Source organism: Corylus avellana, chromosome ca8 (assembly GCF_901000735.1).
Source record: "Corylus avellana chromosome ca8, CavTom2PMs-1.0".
In the NCBI taxonomy this organism is placed as follows: Eukaryota; Viridiplantae; Streptophyta; class Magnoliopsida; order Fagales; family Betulaceae; genus Corylus; species Corylus avellana.
Genome location: NC_081548.1, coordinates 18012146 through 18032189, shown reverse-complemented (window position 1 = coordinate 18032189; position 20044 = coordinate 18012146). Strand labels below are relative to the sequence as shown.

Below are 20044 nucleotides of genomic sequence, written 5' to 3'. Positions count from 1 at the left end.
GTTAAATTTGAGTTGCTTTCTTGTGCTACATTATTAGCTAAATGTCAAGAAGTCACCACTATTGCATTTTAGTGTTAATGCTATTGATGTCGACTCCAATGCTCCAATCACAATGTTCAATAATGACCCATCAACGTCATCATTTGTCATTACTGATAATAATGTTTAGAGTCGACGCTGATAGATTTAGAACCCAAAACTATATGCCAAGTCATCAACATCAACTTTATAATAAGGACAAATCTAAAGATTGACTGAGATCTTTAAGTCAAACTGACTTCATTATTTTTATTATTATTATTATTTCAGACAGGCTAGGGTTTGTCCACGAACTGTTGTTGAGTCAATTAATTAAATAAATTAACTTAATACAGATTTTACTTTTTTTTAAACCCACATTAATGCAATTAACAACCAAACCTCATTCTGAAAATTTATTAACTAATTGATTCACTCAATAAAAAATTAACCTTCGTAAACATGAAACAAAAACACACTTGACAATTGTCAACAAGTCAATCAAATGTAAATCAAGCACAAAAATAGAAATCAGTTTCGATTGACAAATTCCATATGGGCATAATTCTCAATATTATGAACATTCGGAAAACATCTATACAACACAGTGCCACAGATTGCTTAATCTTATGAAAGTGCACATAATAAGCATCCAAAACTAACACCACCGAATTCAATTTTCCTAATAACCAATATTTAATCAAATAATACACGATTTTGATAACGATTAATAACGCCTTCGAGGCCAGTAGAGCTATTTCACAATGGCCAGAGCTAACAGCACTACCTATGCTCCACACAACCAGATTAGCTAATAACATTGAGGTCCTAGGAAAATAAGCACTCTTTTGCATCTCCAAGAGCCAAAGTACATTTGGAACGTGTAGATACGATATGACAAGATACCGACAAAAAGACGGCAGAGAGAGAGAAAGAGAAAGACAACTATAACAAAGTAGTTTCCTGTTTTCTTCTGGAGATACAGCAGCATATGCATCATTATTTTGTGAAGGTAAAGCTCATAATACGAAAATTATCATTAACTTTTTATATACATCCTTCCAAAAGGCCGAGTCCGATCTCGAATAATGATATAGTAGAATCACCTATATCAGCGATGCCATCCAGATCACATCGAATATAACAAGATACTGTGAAGGAAAGTAAAATCGGTTTCATTATAATGGAAACCTGTACTCGATAAAAATAAATATTCGAAAAAATTATGATAGGATTCTTGAATAATTCCTTGAGTTCTCTTGATTTTGCTTGAGACCAATATGGAAACATAACAATCAAGCATAATCAAGAGAAACGAGGAAGGAAATCAGGGGATTATTCGAGAATCCTATCATATTACATAAAACTAGATGGGATATACTCACATTTTAATTTGTGCAGTAGTAGCTCTCCTTAATGCGTAATGTAATCTTCTAGGCAAATCCACTGTAGAGGGCATATGATATAATTGCACTCTATAAAGAGAAAATACCGTTCTCACTGCAGTACTAGAAAAGGTTCGTCAAAAATGAACCAAGGCATAAAACTACACTACTATCCTGCGTATACTTGGAAACCAGTAGGCTGCCTGCCTCAAACTGCAAAATCTACGCTCCATTTCATTTTCCTTTTTCAGCAATTCTGGCTCTGACATACAGGGCAGGAATGAAACCAACTGCTTCAACATTGGATTTATCTCACATTCATCGCTGCGGCCATATTCCTCAGCTTCTGAGAGATTTCTGAAAACGATGGCCTTGCCGCTGGATCAGAAGCCCAAGAACTTTCCATCAAAGACTTCCATTCAGGATCACACCATGCTGGAATTTGGGGGCGTAATGTGTTGTTTACAATTCCACCTGCAAATCAAAAAGAAGAAACACATTGCAAAATCATGGTTGAATTTTATTGTATAATTTATAGCCCTTGCTTAAACAGTGAATGTATCTGCGATTAGATCCCAGAAATATTACCACTGGTTGAAAAAGAATGTCAGCTGCATGAATTCCAATAGTTAAAGCCACTCATATATTCCTTTCAAATGTCAAATGCTACATATAACTCAATCCTAATTTTTACACATATGGGAGCAACTAACATGGTCTAGAGAAATTTTATTATTATTATTATTATTTTTTAGGGACCAACCAACAAAATCTAAACAATTTTCCAAAAGCCTTTTGCACTCAATCTTTCCAAACATATGAGAACATATTAGGAGGCCATAAGAGATTTCAAAGAACAATATGGGAAGTCAAACGGATAAAAAAAATTAACAACTATAAACTAAAAGAATGGAAAATAAAAATCAAACTACAAAGAGCAACAAAAGACTTCTGCATCCCAATTCACTCAGATGGTCCTCCAAAAGCCCAACCTTTGCCAGAGATACTTTCGAATTATATGCTCTAAGGAAGAATAGACGAAGTGGGTTCTAACAATTAGATGAAGAGCATAAGCGGAACTATTGAATTTAATTGAAATAGCTGTGACTGAAAGGCCGAGTACGCATTGGATAATGATCAAAATCTCAATTTCAACCATGACAACAATGCCACAAACATTTAAATTTTCTTCTCTATTAGCAGTAGGGAAGAAGCAAAAACTGATTCATTTCATAATGCTGGTGGAAAAAAAAAACACAGATTCCTAGCCAACCAGCAAAATTAAAATTATAATCTAGTCCTTAACGGTATCTCACTCCTAAAACAAAGTAATATAACTATGAAAAATAGAGAGATGAAGATGACAATAGTGTAAAATATCACATTACAATTACTACATCAAGAGTAACAAAAAGCCAAAGCTTAATAATTAAAAAGATTAAAAAACGAGGTTAAATTTCTATTATTCTTCAATCCTTTTTTTTTTTTTTTTTTTGATATCGAGGAACCTCTACAAGGCAGGGCCCTTCGGACCCACCCCTGCAGAGTAAACCCCGGCCCCGTGCACCGCACCCTTGGAAGTTTCCCTACACGGAACAGGGTAAGTCACTGGCTATTCACCAGAGGGGTGTGGCCCCAAGGGGGAGGTAGCACCTGGTGGGTTTCGAACCTGAGACCACTGAGGAGCAAACTCAGAGCCCCAGGCTTTACTCCCTAACCACCAAGCCAACCCCTTGGGGTTTATTTTTCAATCCTAAAGGTTTAGATAAGTTTTATATGGAAACGAACATTGGATCCTGACAAGGCACAGAAACTCATTAGAGCACTTGACACAAGAAGGATCAACAAATTTATGCTATACATCAATATTACCCAAGAAACCCCTTAAAAGTGCAAACTGGATGAAACAGGTATGCAAGGAGGGGTAACCAGTTAAAATACAGTATACGGTATTAACAATTTGATACTTACCAATTATGGAAGCACAATGCATATCTGCATAAGGCTCATCACCCGTGAGCAATTCCCACATGACGATCCCAAATGAGTAAACATCAATCTACAGCAATAGAAAATAATGATAATGAAACAGTAAAGCAGAAAACAAATTAAAGAAAAAATAAAAGAACATTAACCACTGAAACTCTTAAGTCAGTCATTTACACCTGGAGTTATTTACCTTCTCTGTAACCATGTGGCTTTTCCCACTAAGAAGCTCAGGTGCCATCCAGGGTAAAGTTCCACGGACACCTCCTGACACTAAAGTGTGCTGTTTCACCTTTGATAAGCCCAAATCACCAATCTAAAAGGATATACGCACATCACGTTAGTTTCAAATCCAACCCCCTCCTAAAAGTTATTATCAAGCTTGAAAGTACAGTTCAAAACAGACTCAGATGAAACAGAGCACGAAAAGAAAAAACATCATAAATATACCATCAAAAGTTGATTTCTTATCAAGCTTCCGATTGTCCTACCTAACAATACTGAATTCATACCTTGCAGACTGGTCGCTGAGGATCTCTCATATTAACCAACAAATTTTCGCATTTCAAATCAAAATGCACAATGTTCTTTCCATGCAAATACTCCATCCCAAATGCAGCATCCATTGCTATGATGAGTCTCTTGCGACGATCTATAGTTCTGTCCAATTACATTATGACATCAGATACTTATCAAAAAAATTATGACATCAGTCATTATACTTTCAACAAATTCTTTATATAAACTTGAGCAAACAATCAAAACATTTACATATAGCATACATTCAAAAACAGGAAATAGTGGTAAACATATTTAAAATTTGAAACACACTGTATAACTATCAGAACAGATACCTGTCTTTCTTCTGCAAAAACTGTTTTAAAGATCCATTAACCATGAACTCCGTCACAGTTGCTAAGGATCCATCAGGACCATCACGAACAATTCCATAGAAAGAAACAACATTTGGATGATGTAATGAACTTAATATCAAAGCCTCCTTCCAAAAATCCGCAATCTATGACAGGCATTACACATCTTGTTACTATCATAACCAATTACACTAACATTTTAACTAGTCTTGAGGAATGAATATTTGACATTTTTCCTAAAACACTTTGTTTAAACAGCATAACAAAGACATAGAAAGAAAAACAAACAAAAACAAAAACAAAAAACTAGCCAAATGCAGGACCCCTACCAGAAAGCCAAGAAAAAAAAAATCCTTAATATGACAAAAGACCTTTCAAGATCTATTGAAGTAGACTAATAATGACAACAGTGACAACAATTAAAAAAGATGATAATATTAATCTTAATAACAATAACAACAATGATAACAAATAATAACAATACGTTAAAATAGCAAAGGTGAAGGTTTCTATAAAAACTTTTTGACAATTGTTCAGCAATTTGTCCTAAATTATTATCTTTTTATTTTTGCATTCCCAACTAATTTGGTGGAAAACTTAATTCATTACACGAAAAGGAAGTACAACGCAAGCACTATGTTAAACCAAGCAAAACCTCCCGCCTGAATATGGTATATAACCGCTGAAAACAAAATTTACCAATTCAGGTCATAATTTTACTGAAGATGCACTCAACATGCGAGTCCGTGTAACATAAAAATTAATAAATGCAACAAGCTAAAACTGTCAAGTCATTAGCTCGGCAGGAAATAGAGTTGCTTTAAAGCATAAAAGCAATATGCATTTTTAGCAAATCCTCAGCTTCACTCCTGACCCAAAGTATGAAAGATCGAGAACTGAGCACCTCAAAGATGTTTAAAGCCCTCGGTTTCCTCCCTAAGCTTCGATCAATGAGATTCATTGTCTCACAAAATCAAACTGCTTGAAGGCTGAACAAGAATGGTAAAGCAGCCACATGATTTTGTCACAACATGTGTCATTACGGAAATGTTGCATGTCATATTTTTAGGCCTTTCATCTTAAGTGACCCACAGTGTTAGGCCAACTACAAACGTTTAGATCTACGATTTCAGATATGAAGCAATTTGTCTAGTCAATGCAAAATCCACATATCCTCGAGGAAGGCTCTAACGAGGCATGCACCTCATACAACCCTTTCCAAGGTGATAACTCGAGATTTAAAGCAGTGAGAATCTATCAATCTGTCACGTCATGAGTTATAATATGAATGCACATGAACATGAGCTATTTGGTCCATTCAGCATAAAAATGAAATACATAAATAAATAAATGTCTTAGTCAACACGAAATTTCTTCTCCAAAAGGCACTAATAAATTCGCCTTAAAATAGTTGGAGACATTCTGAACCCGATCTCATTGCAGTCAGACCACTAAAGACCACCAATTCCATGTTCCTATTGCAAGGCCACCATCCTTTTAAAAAATAGTAGAGAAATGTCAGAACCATGATAATAATGAAAAACCTCTAGTCTTATGTTGGGATTCACCCGAAAGAATGGAGGTGTTCAAACCCTTTTCCACTTGTTGAATATATGGAAGATAACTGATACCATTCTAATGGAATAGCTTCAAGTTCAAGATCATTATAGAATTGAAATTGAGTTGAGGAATAATTTGTGGGCTCACTTGACATTAGTATTACCATTATATCAGGTTGAATTTATGCCTTAATCATGATTGTGTAAACTCCTAGAAATAACATTTCTGGTAACACTTACTTATCTGGTAACATTAACTATTATCATGTCCTATCCTACATTTTTTTCTTCATTTTTTGTAAACATTTATCACAAACCACAATGAAAGTTGAAACAAAATACAGTAAACTACTGGAACAAAGTTGAGATTTCGATTTCCTTTTGTTTCACCTTAAGCAAATTTGTGAGGCTCACTTGATGTAAGGGCCACGTTTATTATTATTTTTTCTTTATCTTTTTTTTCTTAGCACTACATAACATTAGTGGTCTTCCCGCATAATGGGCTGCCAATATACCCATGGGCCTCCTTGAGCACTGCCTTGCAAATACCATTAGAGCACATATAATATTTGAAGATTACAGTATATCACACCAAGTAAATTGCGTAATGACTAAGGAGGTAATTTACCATAATATAGTTCAAGCATAATAGTCAAACAAAAGCAAGGGTGATTAGATATGACTCTACCAAACGCTCTCTTTCAGACGGTCTCCCTGCAAAACAGCTGGCTTTTATCCTTTTTATTGCTACATCAGAACCCTTCCATTTCCCATGATAAACAGAACCATACGTTCCAGAACCCAATTCCCGGATCTCCTCTAGATCATCATTCTTTATTGTCTGATCAAGGATTAGCCGTCCATTAGAACCAAGGGCATGAAAGACGGAAAGAATTATCATGAAGAGTGGATGGTAATGATAATGGAACGATATCTAAATGCTTCATATACATATGTAAATGATGGCAATACGACAGCACAGAATAACCTGTAATCCCCTGTCAAAAGCTTCAGCCTCAGCCTTTGTTGGCTCAATCTTGGTGGTATTCAGATTGTCATTATCATATTCCAAATCTGGATCCCCATGCGTGTTCTATCAAATAACAAGACATTAGAAGGGAAAAAATAATCATATAACAGTCCCTCTATAAATAAAATTTACTTTTTTCTCACCACTAATTCCATTTCATTTCCAGTTGCTTCTTTAAGGTCAGTGCACCCTTCGACTCTAGCTTTGACCTCCTCAGCCCCTTCTAGCCTTGCCCTCCTTACAGAAGCAATCAACTCAGGTAAGAAACTCAAATTGTCAATTGAAACCTTAGAATCTTCAGGAGCAGAAAGGTTCTTTTCACCCAGTTTCACAACACCACTCTCTTCTGCAGGCTTTAAGCAGAATGCATTGGTAGGCCTTAGAGAAGTCTCCTCACAATTTTTATAAGCAATTTCCTTTTGCTCTGAACATGAAATAGTCTGCTCAGAGTTCTCAACCTTTTTTACTTGATTTGCCTCTTTTTCTTCTCCAACTATGTTTTTCCCGTCCAATCTCACCACTTCAGTATCGCTCATATCATTTCTAGAATCCAGATTGTAGCCAGGAGCTGCTGGAGAAACCAATTTATCATGAACCAAAGTTGAAGATGAATCCAACAGTGGAACAGGTTCCAAGGGGACGGCAAAGTCCACCATGTCAGGTGGGGGTCGAGATGAATGGTGATTTTCCTGACTGAATGTGTTGGGGTTCAATTTTAAAGCATGGCCATACGAGTATTCTTGCACGGCTGTCCCATCAAAACCCAACATTCTCTGAGAGGACTCCACATGAGGTATTTGACTATCCACGCCAACAGACAACCTTGGACTATCCTCGTGCCTGAGAAATCCTGGATTAACTGTGCCATTCACTTGCTGGGGTGAACTGGATGCTTCATAAGGGGGAGCAACATGCATTGGGTTATTTCTCCATAAAGCATGTCCAGGTACAGGGCCATGTGGCACTGGGTAAAGATTATCTCCTCCATAAGCATAAGGCAGATTTCCATACCGGACCCCACGATCTTCAGGAGGAACATGTACATGGGGTACAGCAGCCATAGCTTTGTCATGCAACACTTCATTCCCCAATTCAATTCCACCTACAGGATGAGCATAATTTGAGGACACTGGATAGCCATCCGCTAAATTACCATGCCCCAGGGGGAAATTATGGCCTGGTCCATCTACAATGTAATGATCGCTCAATCTTCCAGCTCCGGAGACATGCAGCCTTGCTTCATCAATCCGAGCATTCAACTGGTGCTGGAGAATCCATCCTCTTTCATGACTTTGAGTTTCATTGTAAGCAGATCGATGATCACTATTCTGCTCATTAGAGTAAATCCCATGGTGCAACTTGACATCTGCATTCAACATGAGACTCTCCCTATTTGGAGGACAGTCGGGACATGGACTAGCAACATGGGAAAGCCCATTCCCCATGTGGGGTTGCTCCAAATGTGGTTGATTTCTATGGAAATTCATCCGGCAATGCTCACAGACATTGTTCCCTTCAAGAACACTGGGGCTGTGAAAAATATTACCAGGAAAACCAGACTTATCACCTGATATAACTCCAGTTGGTACCCATACGACATTCTCGGAATATTGTGATTGGTGCTCATGCGTGGGCTGGTGATTCACTTGCTGCCGAGAATATTCTTCTGGCATTCTATCTAAGCCTTTTTCTGGTAATTCTGTGAATGGCATGCGGTACCGTGCAGAAGAAGGCGAAGATGGGTACTCTATCAATTGTCTTGGATCATGATGTCCATGATGCCTGGGAGAATAGTATGCAGGGCTCCACGGAGCTTCCATTTCATTATATCTCTGAGCCTGGTGTGATGCTGATCCTATATGAGGAGGAATCCTGAGGTGACGCAAGTTAAACTGTGGCATTGGCATCTCAGAACCCCTTTGGCTATGAAGGCCACCATCCACACCCATCGGGTTAAAGAATTGTTCCGCAACATGGATATCCTCAACCGTACTAAGCCTGGGGGACTCAGGTTGCTGCTGCTTCCTAAAATCAGAAGCATCATTCAAATTATTCAGAGCATCGACATACCTCCTCTCAGTCTCCCTTTCATCCCCATCAACATAGTGAGATGAACCATCATGGTCAGGATGCGAAAACAGAAAAATCCTAAGCCTAGTGAACCCATCACCCGAACCCAACTTATCATACTCTTCCATCATGTTAGTCACATCATCGTCGTTCACAACCGATACAAGGGCATCAAGATCCTCATCCGGCTGCTGGTACTTCAACACCGCGGCCGCTTGATAGAGGTCCCTCATTTTACTCATCAACTCCTCATAACTAATATCTCGTGGCACGCTTACAATTCGCGTCTCTCCCCCCACATACCGAAGCTTCCCATCTTGCGGGCGCGGCAATATACTCCCTGAGAAACTACACAAAAATTTAACACGCGGGCTTTCCTCATTCGAACAATAGGTCGAACCCAAAACCGATGTGGGGGTTGTGCAAGGGCTATCCATCAAGTACGCAGATTGACAAGGGTGTTGCCGATCAACTGGAACCTCAGGCTGCCTCAAATATACAATTCCGTTATGAGACATGAGTATCAATCACACCATATAGCTTACAATTTCGCATACTCGAGCCGAAACCCGAAGGCATAGCCACAAAGCGCTCCAACTTCACTAACACAAATTGATATATTCTCCATTGATAAACTCATCATATACACTAAAACCGAACATTACCCAACAACAGCCATGGCTACCATTGAAACTTGCAGCAACAAAAACTCAAATGAATAAAAAAATAACAACAATATACCAAGATTCCCACCCCAAAGTGTACAAGCTTCCCCAAATTTCTGACCACGGATCCAAAAAGCAATACCCAAATCAACCAATTCCAGAGAAAACGATGGCTGGGTACCTGAATTGGGGACGGGACTTTTGACAACTCCCACAGACGGAATTCCGAAAACCCAATTGAAAAGAGAGCCTCTGAAAATCTTTCCGAGCCACTTCGAAGCTTATTCAACTTTTGGTTGAATGTATGGGCCGTAAATTTGGGTTCTGAGCTGGTGATCTATCAGAGCAGAGAGAGCGATTAAGAGGCCCCGTGATTATGAAGGCGATGATGAGCGGAGGTGATCGGGAACGTAGGCAAGAGGAAGAGAGAGCGTAGTGGCTTGCCTTTCTTTCTCTCTCTCTCTCTCTCTCTGCGGTTCTTCTGCAAGATGCGATGCCCGGGTGCCAGGTAGTGTCCCACGTGGCACTACCTGGTTTCTGCGTTCTCTTGGCATCTATTTATCTCCTCCAGAGGATATGCTCTTTCCGTCCCACGCTCTCCAGCAGCACGTGCAGTCTACACTCTAGAGCCATTCCTTCCTTCTTCTTCTTCTTTTTTGACTTTTCCTGAAAAAAGAGAAGAGGAATATAATCATTTCCTCATCTTATTATAAGTTGAAATGATGGTAGATTATGACTAATTATGATGATAGATTTTGTTGGTCTATTGAAACTTGAAAGCTTATTTTGTTTATGAGTACATAAATAGGCTTCCTTCTTCTTCTTTTTTCTTTTTTCTTTTTGTTACACAAAAAGACCGGCAATTTTTTATATAATTTATGAATCTGTCTCATTTAATTAAATTGGTCATGTTATAATTAACTTATATAGTCTTATAGTCATACATCAATATGATTCAAACCAAACACACGACATTTAGGATTTACAATTTTTTACATAATTTATGAATTTGACATGAATCCGACACGAAATTGACTAATTAGGATTGAGAAATCTATCTCATTTGTTAAAAGCTAATTACCTTATCTACTATTTTGGAAGTAAGTTTACTGTTGTTGAATTGGTTTAATTTACATTAACCATTCAAATGGAGTGTGATTATATTAATATTAACTAATCTACCCAAAAAAAATTAACATTAACCAATTTACTTTTATAATTTTTGAATTAACTATTTGCATAGTTTAACTTGATTTTATATGGGAGGGTTTGGAATAAGGGCTTTTAATCTGAAATTTTGATATGTGATCATTATTGGGGACAAATGCAGTGTTGGGCAAATGTTGTGTTGGGATTCGTTTTTGAGCTTTATTAATCATAAACATAGAAATTATTTATCTTCTTTTCAATATTTTATTAGAGATACTTATGCATTAATTGATTAACTATTGTCTATTTTAAATAAAAAATAATAATAAAAATAAAAATAAAAATAAAAAAGAAGTAAAGTCTACTTAACCTCCTCAAACTACTATCATAATGGAATAATGACAATCTACCCTCCAAACTATCAATTACGACTACCTCAAAGTATCAAAACAATGACAATGTACTCCCCAATGCTAGCAAAATGATGAAAGTACCCTTATATAATTTTTAATAAGACAAAAAATATCCTTAAAATTTGAAAAAATAAATAAATTTTAGTATTTTATTTTTATTTTAGTAAGGATAATTTCGTCATTTTATTAAAATTTGGGGTACATTGTTATTATTTTGGTAATTTGGAAGTAAATTGTCGTAATAGATAGTTTGGGGGTAGATTATCGTTGGAGTGGTTTTTTTTTTTTTTTTGCATTCTAGCGTTTATCTCACATATATTTTCGTTGAATTTGCATGTTTTATCTATTATTGATTCCTTTTCAATGAAAGATAGACCGACTATTCCAACTCAACGAAAATGTATGTGAAATAGATTTCAAAATGCAAAGAAGAATTTCTAATAAACATATATAATACATGAACAAATTCTGAAAGAAGAATTTCTCATAAACATAATACATGAACAATAGATGTAGTGGGTCAATGAAATGAAACAACATAATTCAATCCAATTTTTCCTTTTTGTTTCTAAAATTTTCTGTTTTTTTTTCTCTCTCTAGAAACCAATTTTTTTGTTTTCTTGAAAAGTTCCATCTATTTCTTGTTTGCCAAATATTGATTCTAAGTCAAATTTTTCTATATTTATAAATAGAAAAATCCAAAAAAAAAAAAAGCTTTAAATTAAACAAGAGAAGTGCTAGGGAACCAAACAAATAAATTCAGAAAAATTTCTAAACTGACATGGCAGACCATGAGTGGCAGACAAGGGAGAGAAAATTGTATTTTTTTTAATTTAAAAACCTTACCACGTGAGTTTGAAAAATTTTATAGGCTCATTTATTTGGCTCTCTAGCACTTCTCATTAAACAAAGCCTAAATTTCTTTGAAATAAATATTGGACTTGTTTGTAATTTACTTATAATAAATAAATTGTTTTGGCTGCTTATCCAACTAGGATTTGGTCATATATGCTTCTAATTATAGTCAAATTAGTAACAAACTTCCTGGTTTAGAAAGTTTCTTAAACAACAATTAAAAAATCAATACATTACATTTGTTACAATTGACCTAATTATAGCATTTCTAAAATAAAAAATAAAAAACACTCTTTTTTCCAAAAGAACAAATAATTAGAATTCACAAGCTATAACCATCTAGAAGTTGAGTCTAAGTATTTGCAATATAAAAAAATATATATAAAAATAAAAATAATAAAAAGGTGATACTTTAGAGGAGTGTAAAAATTGAGATTGTATATGATATAATATAGTGTTTGGTTGTTTTTAAGTAGGGAAAATTACAATTGACCATCTTTAATTACTACTCATTTTGCAAATACCCTATAAACTACCAAATTTTGGCATTTAGTATATTCGGATTCGGCTTACATACTGTTATTTTAATAACAATATGTATACTATAATTTAATTAATGATCAAAATTGAATCTTTCAAAAATTTTCTTCATTTTCTCTTAGTACTCATAGTTAAAGTTAATTGTCACTTTGCAACGTCAAGTGTCAAATTGGATTGAAAGTTGCTCACGTGCATAGTACATGGAGTTGACCCATTTTGACCCTCATGTGGCTAACATTTTTTTCTTTTTCTAAAGAAAAAATAATAATAATAATAAAAAAAAAAAAAATTGGGATCGGTGGTATCACCTCTTCTTATCCTTACCACATCTTCTGGCCATATCCTATGCTTTTTCTTTCTTTTTTTTTTTCAATCAAATGCGGGAAAATGATACAAGCAATGATCATTCCCACTCTTGATCCGAATGGAAAAGAGAATGGGAGATCTTATGGAAATGCTTCCAAACACAATGTTAGAAAGCGGCCCATTTAACAAACCAATGTGCCCTAAAATTAGCACAACGAGACACTTTCAAAGCCATACAACTTTAAAAAGAAGAAAAAATAAGAGATATCCTCCACAACACTAGAAAAGTTAAAATCTCTAAACACCAAGGGGTTATTAATGGCAGTTATCACCATGAGAGCATCCCCTTCAAGAAGTAAGTCTGAACAGCCATGAGAAGCAACAAGTTGAGAGGCTAACAAGGCAGCATGAGATTCCCCCAATGCATACATACTATTTTTTTTAATTTTTTATTTTTATCCTATGCTTCAAACCATAGGAGTTTGGACTTTGAAATTAACAACCACCCACAACATTTCAATATGGGAGTAGATTATGCTGATTATAACCGGCTACCAACCAATAACCGGATAATTGGCTAACCAGTAGCGGTTGAAAATAGCCAGTAATCGGCCCTACCAATTTGGTTACCGATTTTTACATTTATATACACCCGGTTATAATCGGTAATTGGGTATATATATTAAAAAAAATGTAAAACGACGTTGTTTGCTTTAGGTTTTTTTTTTTTTTTTTTTTTAACAACCACAACAAAGCTTAGCTTATTGAGCCAAAAAAGTTATAATTGTTTTTTTAAAGATGGCTAAATTAAGCCCAAAAAGTAGGCCCAATACCCAAAATATGCTCAAAATACCCAATTATTTAAAGACCTAGTTATCGATTCGGATAACCGACTCCCAACCGGTAGCCGGCAGTTATTACATAACTGGGTAGCCAGTTACCAGCAGCGGTTTTTAAAATTGACCAACCGGCTACCCCAGTTCCAGTTAGTGGTTTTAGCCAATAACTGCTAACTTGAACCGAGTTTACACCCCTACATTTCAATATTCGGTAGAGTACATTGAGAAGTCCATTGCTCTCCACACTTGAAGCTCTCGTTCTTGTTTGTGATGACCACCATCCCGCACTATAATACTCGGGAGAAAGTAAAGAATTTAGAAAAAAAAGGAAAATGAAGAATCTAAGGTCTATGCATACCATTTTATATATACTTAACCCTATGGCCTAGGTATTGTGATGAATGAGTTTTACTCTAGATCTAAGTGCTATTGTGACTAGAACAATCACCTATAGGGTGGGGTCACCATGGTATGGGTATCACTAGTTGGGGATCACTCAAGATCGGACCTGATCGATTAAATAATTGGAAGCTCACTGTGTGCAATGCCTAGAGCATCGGGGTACTAGAAGTTTTACAAGATGCACAAACTTCATCGTAGGAAGGTAAAGGGTATGAATATGAAATATGGAGAATGATTATGACTCTGGTATATACATGTATTAGTATTTATTTATGTATTTCATTAGCGTGATTTTTTTATCTTACTTATCTATTGAGAACTCAGAACTCCTATTCCCTAATGAAATATGATATCCTCAAATGATTTATAAAGATTGAGTTCACTGCATACTTATATATTTAACGCGTGACTTCTCATTAAGGCCTAGTTTGGCAACCGGGTTGTCCCAGACCTTGTTCACCATTTGACCGGTTGACCATCAAACTTTGAACTTTCAACATCAAAATTTCACACTTTGACCATATTGCCCTTATCTTTCTCTAGATACTTTTTGAGTTTTTTTCCCTGAAAATCCCCAAAGCACCGAAACAGGCGTCCCCCCCGCGCTCCATCCTTCACTTTTTGATTTTTTTTCCTTGAAAATCCCCAAAGCACCGAACCATAGAGGGAGAGAAAAAGGAAATAAAAAGAAAGATAAATACTAACCTGGACAAAGTGAACCTTGAGAAATAGGAAGAGGCTTTGGAAGGGAAATGGTGTGGGGGGCTCACAGAGGGAGAAGACAGCATGTAGGAGAAGAGTTTGTAGGCTGGAAAAGAAAATAAATGGGTAAAAAGGTAATTTTAAAAACTGGGTTTGGGGGTCACGTGTTGGAAGGCACCATTACCGATATTGCACAGTATCTAGGCAGGCAACAACCCGGTTGCCAAACGCCACCTAAATTGTGGACTTATATTTTATGTTTCCACATGTAAAACATCCTTGTTTTGCAGCCAAACCATATACAGACCATGGTCCCAGTGGCGGAGCCACATTAGGGCCTGTGGGGGCTGTGGCCCCCACAAGCCGTTCAATTTGTTTTTTATTTATTTTTTATAATTAAGGAAAATTTTAAAAATGGCTTCTACATATTTGTCATTAAAAAAATAAAATAAAAATAAAAAAAAAAGAGAGGCTCACTTGATCTTTTGAAAACCAGTGTCATCTTTTTTCTCTTTTTTTTTTTTAATCATTCCAAAGTTTTTTATTGAATTATAGGTAACCATCTCTTTTTCTCTAGTGCATCACCCATCAAGCACTATTTTCTACATAAAATATTATAAGATTCATATAAAATTAGCTTGTAAAAAATTTCGAAATATATGTTTTTTTTAAAAAAAAAAAAAAAAAAATTGGGAAGTGTTCATAATAAAAGTAAAAAAAAATAAACATTTCCACCGGATATAATTTATTCCATGATTACTTATATATATGTGTGTTTGTTTCTACTCTATGACGGTTTATTTATTGTTTATCAATATGGTTGTCTTTTATGTAATTGTAATTTAAATTTAAAAATTTAGGTTCATGAATTACAACGTCAAAATTAAAAACTATTTATTCAAAAGAAAATAAATTGACATTCCAAAAAGTAATACACCATTAGATTTTGAATGATGAAATTTAAAATATTAAAGGGTTGCTAATTAAAGAATATCATTCTAAAACTCTAGTGGTGGAAACCTAATGGTTGCAGTTGAAAACATTAATTTTAAATTTTAAATTGTATTTATCATATTTTTAATTTGGCCCTACAATAGTAAATTTATGGCTCCACCACTGCATGGTGCAAGGGAGCTCGAAGTCGGTGCTGACAATTGAGTCTTGATGATTTAGCCATACTTCTCGCTGGACTAGAGGACCACACCTAGAAAATAGATTGCCTATAATTAGTTTTGTTTTTGCTACATATCATGCTACTTAGTTATTATTTCAGTCTTTTGACTATGCCAACCAATCCTTCTAATTGACAATGTTATACCTAAGTTATGACTTGATTAACCTTTGATGTAAGACTTGTATTTTTAATTAGCTTATCTTGAAACTTAAGCTTTGGTGATTTATTAGATGCTTTGCTTCGTAATTGTGACATGCATGTTAACTATTTAGTTAAAGGAAAAAAATGATACCCAAGTTTTTATGGTGCAAAACTCACTATTTTGCAAACCATGCCACCAAGAAAGAATGTAGCTTGTCACGAAGAAGCAAAATGGCAAGGATTGGGGAAAGGAGATATCCACTGGCTTGAAAATGAGAACGTGGAAGTCCCGATACAGCAAGTTGCAAACCGTGACACTACACAACTGTTAAATGCGATTGTCCAGCTGGTGGCCACAATGGCAACCATACATGTACCTAAACCTCAAACCAAGATGAAGGGTTGCTCCTTCAGGGAGTTATATGCCGACCATTTATTCGTATACGATAAGACTAGAGGGCATCTTGAGGTTAAAAACTGGTTCAACAAAATTGAGGAGCTCTTTAAGGTCACATACTATAATGTGGAGTAGAAAGTCATGTACACGGCCTATAAGCTATCAAGCAAGGTCAAACAATGGTGGCAGCCCAGTAAGGACATGTCGGTCTTGGAGCTGAGAAGTGAAAGGGACATTATGTAAGAGCAATTAAAGAAAGAGTTCAATAACCACTTTTTCTCTAAAGTGGTTTAGGAGGCTATAGTTGGGGAGTTGATGGATCTAACCCAAGACACTGAATATAATATGATTATGATTGTGGCCCAATATGTGGTCAAGTTTACGCAACTCTCTCGATTCGCCTCGTATGTGGTCTTTGTTGAGGAATAAAGGGCCAATAATTTTGAGTGGGGCTTGAACCCCACGGATCTAAAATCATAAAAGGGAGGGGTAAAAAGTTGATTTTAAAAGAATTACAAGGTACTGTAAAGAGGCATGTTACATATCATTATTTCAATTATCTATTTTTGCAAATCAAATGGATCCACTATTGGATTTGTGACTCATATGGGTCTCACACAAATTCAATGATGAATTTACCCATTCACTATATTGAGATAGGTGACAAATGGTATGGAGCATTATTTTTATCATTTCTCCATTGTAAAAAACATTTTGAGGCTTGGGGGGACTTAAGCCCTAAGCCTTTTATTTGTTCTACCCTTGTACGTATGCCACCTCATCTTCATTACCATTAGCTCCCATATCTTTTGAATCAGGCTCCTCATTATCCTTTTCTGGATCTATTTGCTCCAATACTCGCTCAATCACTAGAATTCGTTCGTGTTTGCATCGATCTCCTCTTTGCTACTTCTCATCATAATGCCAATAGAGTCCATTCATTGAGCATTCTTTAATGTTGATGTGCCAATTTCAATCAACCAATGTATATTTATTAACAATAATTGATTTAAGGATTTGTTGAAACAACCACATCAACATCGTAGGACATTTGTGTGATAAAAATGTGGTTTTTAACATTACTCTTTTGGAAGATGAGTTGGAGAAGGCTTTTTTAGCCCATCATTTGGCCATAGCTAAAAACGTACATGTTAGTGTTGATTTTTAGATTACATATACTATGTGAAAATATTATATTTTTTCCTCAATTCCTATCTTGTAGGTACAACATTTGAATCAAGAGAGAACTTTTTATTTTAACTATATGTTAATAGATATTATTACATTCCCATCGGATTTTGTTGAATTGGATTCTAAATTGACAAGTTAGTGTGAGCTTACATTCATTTGCACTTTTGAGTAGGAATTCATGTTATGAAAGCTTGACAAGTTGGTGTGAGTTTATCTATGTGATTGCACTTTCGAATATAAATTTATTTTTGAAGATTTGACTTTTGTGCTTTGGTAAATATTCGAGAGTTCTACGATGACTTATGTTGTGTTGAAGGATATCTATGATCTGATATGATTCATTTGATTGTGTAAAGCTCGTTGTAGCAGCAGAATTGGATAAAGTATAAAAAAGACATAATTTTCTATTATATTAATATTATTTAGCAATCCAGTCTTATTTATGAGAAGTGCTACACATCCCAAATTTTCTTCTTAAAAGTTAGTTCCCAAATAATGTGTCATCATCTTATGAGATTTATTATTTTGAAAAATGTGTCACTAACTCATGAGATTGTGATACATCATTTGGGAACCAACTTTTGGAAAGAAAATTTGGGATGTGTAGCATTTCTCCTTATGAATTTGTAGATTGAATAGAGAAATGTTACATTTTCCAAATTTTTTCTTCAAAAGTTGGTTTTCAAATAATATGTCATCATCCAATGAGTTGGTGACACATTTATCAAAATAATAAATCTTATGTGATGGTAATATATCATTTAGGAACCAACTTTTAGGCTCTGTTTGGCAACCGGATTAGCCCAGACATTGTTCACCTTTTGACCGGTTGACCATCAATCTTTGAATTTTGAGCATCAATATTTCACACACTATCCCCATATTGCCCCTAGCTTTCTTTGCAAACTTTTTGAGTTTCTTTCCCTGAAAATCCCCAAAAGCGCATATTAGGCGTCCCCCACCCCCTGCGTGAGATCCTTAACTTTTTTTTTTTTTTTTGTGTGACTAAGAAGTGTGGGATTGGTGTGTTGTTGGGCTCTGCCTCTGAGGCTTTGCGCTTAAGCTTCAACAACTAGACTCCAAGCGACCGCTACAGCACCCGCCCGAATACGGTGCAAACAGCGGTCGCACGAACCGGAACTGATTTGCCTTTTAACCGCCAACATCACAAATTAAAATCCTTGAAAAACCCAAATCCTTCCAACAGCACAAATCAAAGAGAAACCCAAATCCGGTGTTCGTTGGCCGGAGTGACAGAGAGGGCAAGCGAGGGAAGGAGAGCGGGAGAGGGAAAGGTTTTCTGACAGAGAGAAAACCTTTCTCAACTCTTCTGCCACTCTTTCTCAACTCTCGCAACCTCCCCTCCTCTTCTCAATGACCCATCTCCATCCTTACAACACCCAGAAGAAGAGGAAGATGAAGAAGATGATGAAGAAGAAGAGATTGAAGAATTTGATGGGGAAGTTGAGAGTGGAAGCGAAGAGTTGGAAGCGGGAGGGAGAGAGGAGGAGGGCTCCTGTGTGATGGGTGTGGGTTCTTCATCGTCTTCATTGCCGAGTCTGAGTGTGAAGGAGAAGAAGGAGCTCGCGTCGTACGCGCACAACTTGGGGAAGAAGCTCAAGTCCCAGTTGGTGGGCAAGTTTGGTGTTACCGCTAATGTGGTTTCTTCCTTCATTGAAACCCTGGAATCCAACGCTGGAAAACAAAAGGCTAAAAAAATGAAGGCTAATAGAGTAATTTTAAGAAGTGGGTAATGAGTGTTACTTGTGAATGACCCAAAACCCGAGACTGCACAGTATCTAGGCAACCCTCAACCCGGTTGCCAAACACCACCTTAAAGAAAAAAAATTAAAAAAGTGTAACACTTCTCGATTGAATATTGAGTCGACTACTCAATCGTGGATGAGAAAAGACAAAATAGCACATGCGTGTGACCAATGCAACATTTTTTATTTATTAGATTGGAGGATAAAATTGAAATTTCAATCGAAATTATTATAAAATTTGATGGAGCGATTAAAATGAAATTAAAATTTCAATCTAAATAATGTATTGTAATGATTAACAAATAAAATGAGGGATAGTTCAAAGATAATATATCATTTATCCTAACAGCAAAATATAATGCGTGATTTTGCATAAAAAAAAGTATATTAGGTTCGTTTGATGACGGGATTTGGATCCCCTCCCATTACTAGAAAAATGAGTTTCTTATTTTTTTTTTAAATCATAGCCGTCATTCGCATCTAAGGGTCTAAGGTATGCCACATATCTACTAGTATCAAAACCCAAAAACAAACACAACCACACTTGATTATATCAAATATAAATTAAAAAATTAATTAATTAA

At 35.9% G+C, this 20044-nt stretch overlaps 1 protein-coding gene across 3 annotated transcripts; it reads right to left on the bottom strand.

Moving 5' to 3' along the window:
• Positions 1–540: 540 nt before the first annotated feature.
• On the bottom strand, positions 541–10104 carry LOC132191139 (uncharacterized). 3 transcript variants are annotated; one of them, XM_059606154.1, is made up of 9 exons: positions 6994–10104; positions 6809–6913; positions 6509–6661; positions 4244–4407; positions 3902–4049; positions 3583–3705; positions 3375–3462; positions 1404–1877; positions 541–1169 (listed from the first exon to the last, which is right to left on the bottom strand). In XM_059606154.1, exons 1-8 carry the CDS (start codon positions 9436–9438, stop codon positions 1711–1713), a joined length of 3393 nt encoding a protein of 1130 aa, XP_059462137.1. In that variant the 5' UTR covers positions 9439–10104; the 3' UTR covers positions 541–1169; positions 1404–1710. The 3 variants fall into 3 exon arrangements, with proteins under 3 accessions (XP_059462137.1, XP_059462138.1, XP_059462140.1); XM_059606155.1 differs by lacking the exons at positions 541–1169; positions 1404–1877; positions 3375–3462; positions 4244–4407 and having other exon boundaries at positions 3615–3705; XM_059606157.1 differs by lacking the exons at positions 541–1169; positions 1404–1877; positions 3375–3462; positions 3583–3705; positions 3902–4049 and having other exon boundaries at positions 4328–4407; positions 6449–6661.
• Between the last annotated feature and the right edge of the window lie 9940 nt (positions 10105–20044).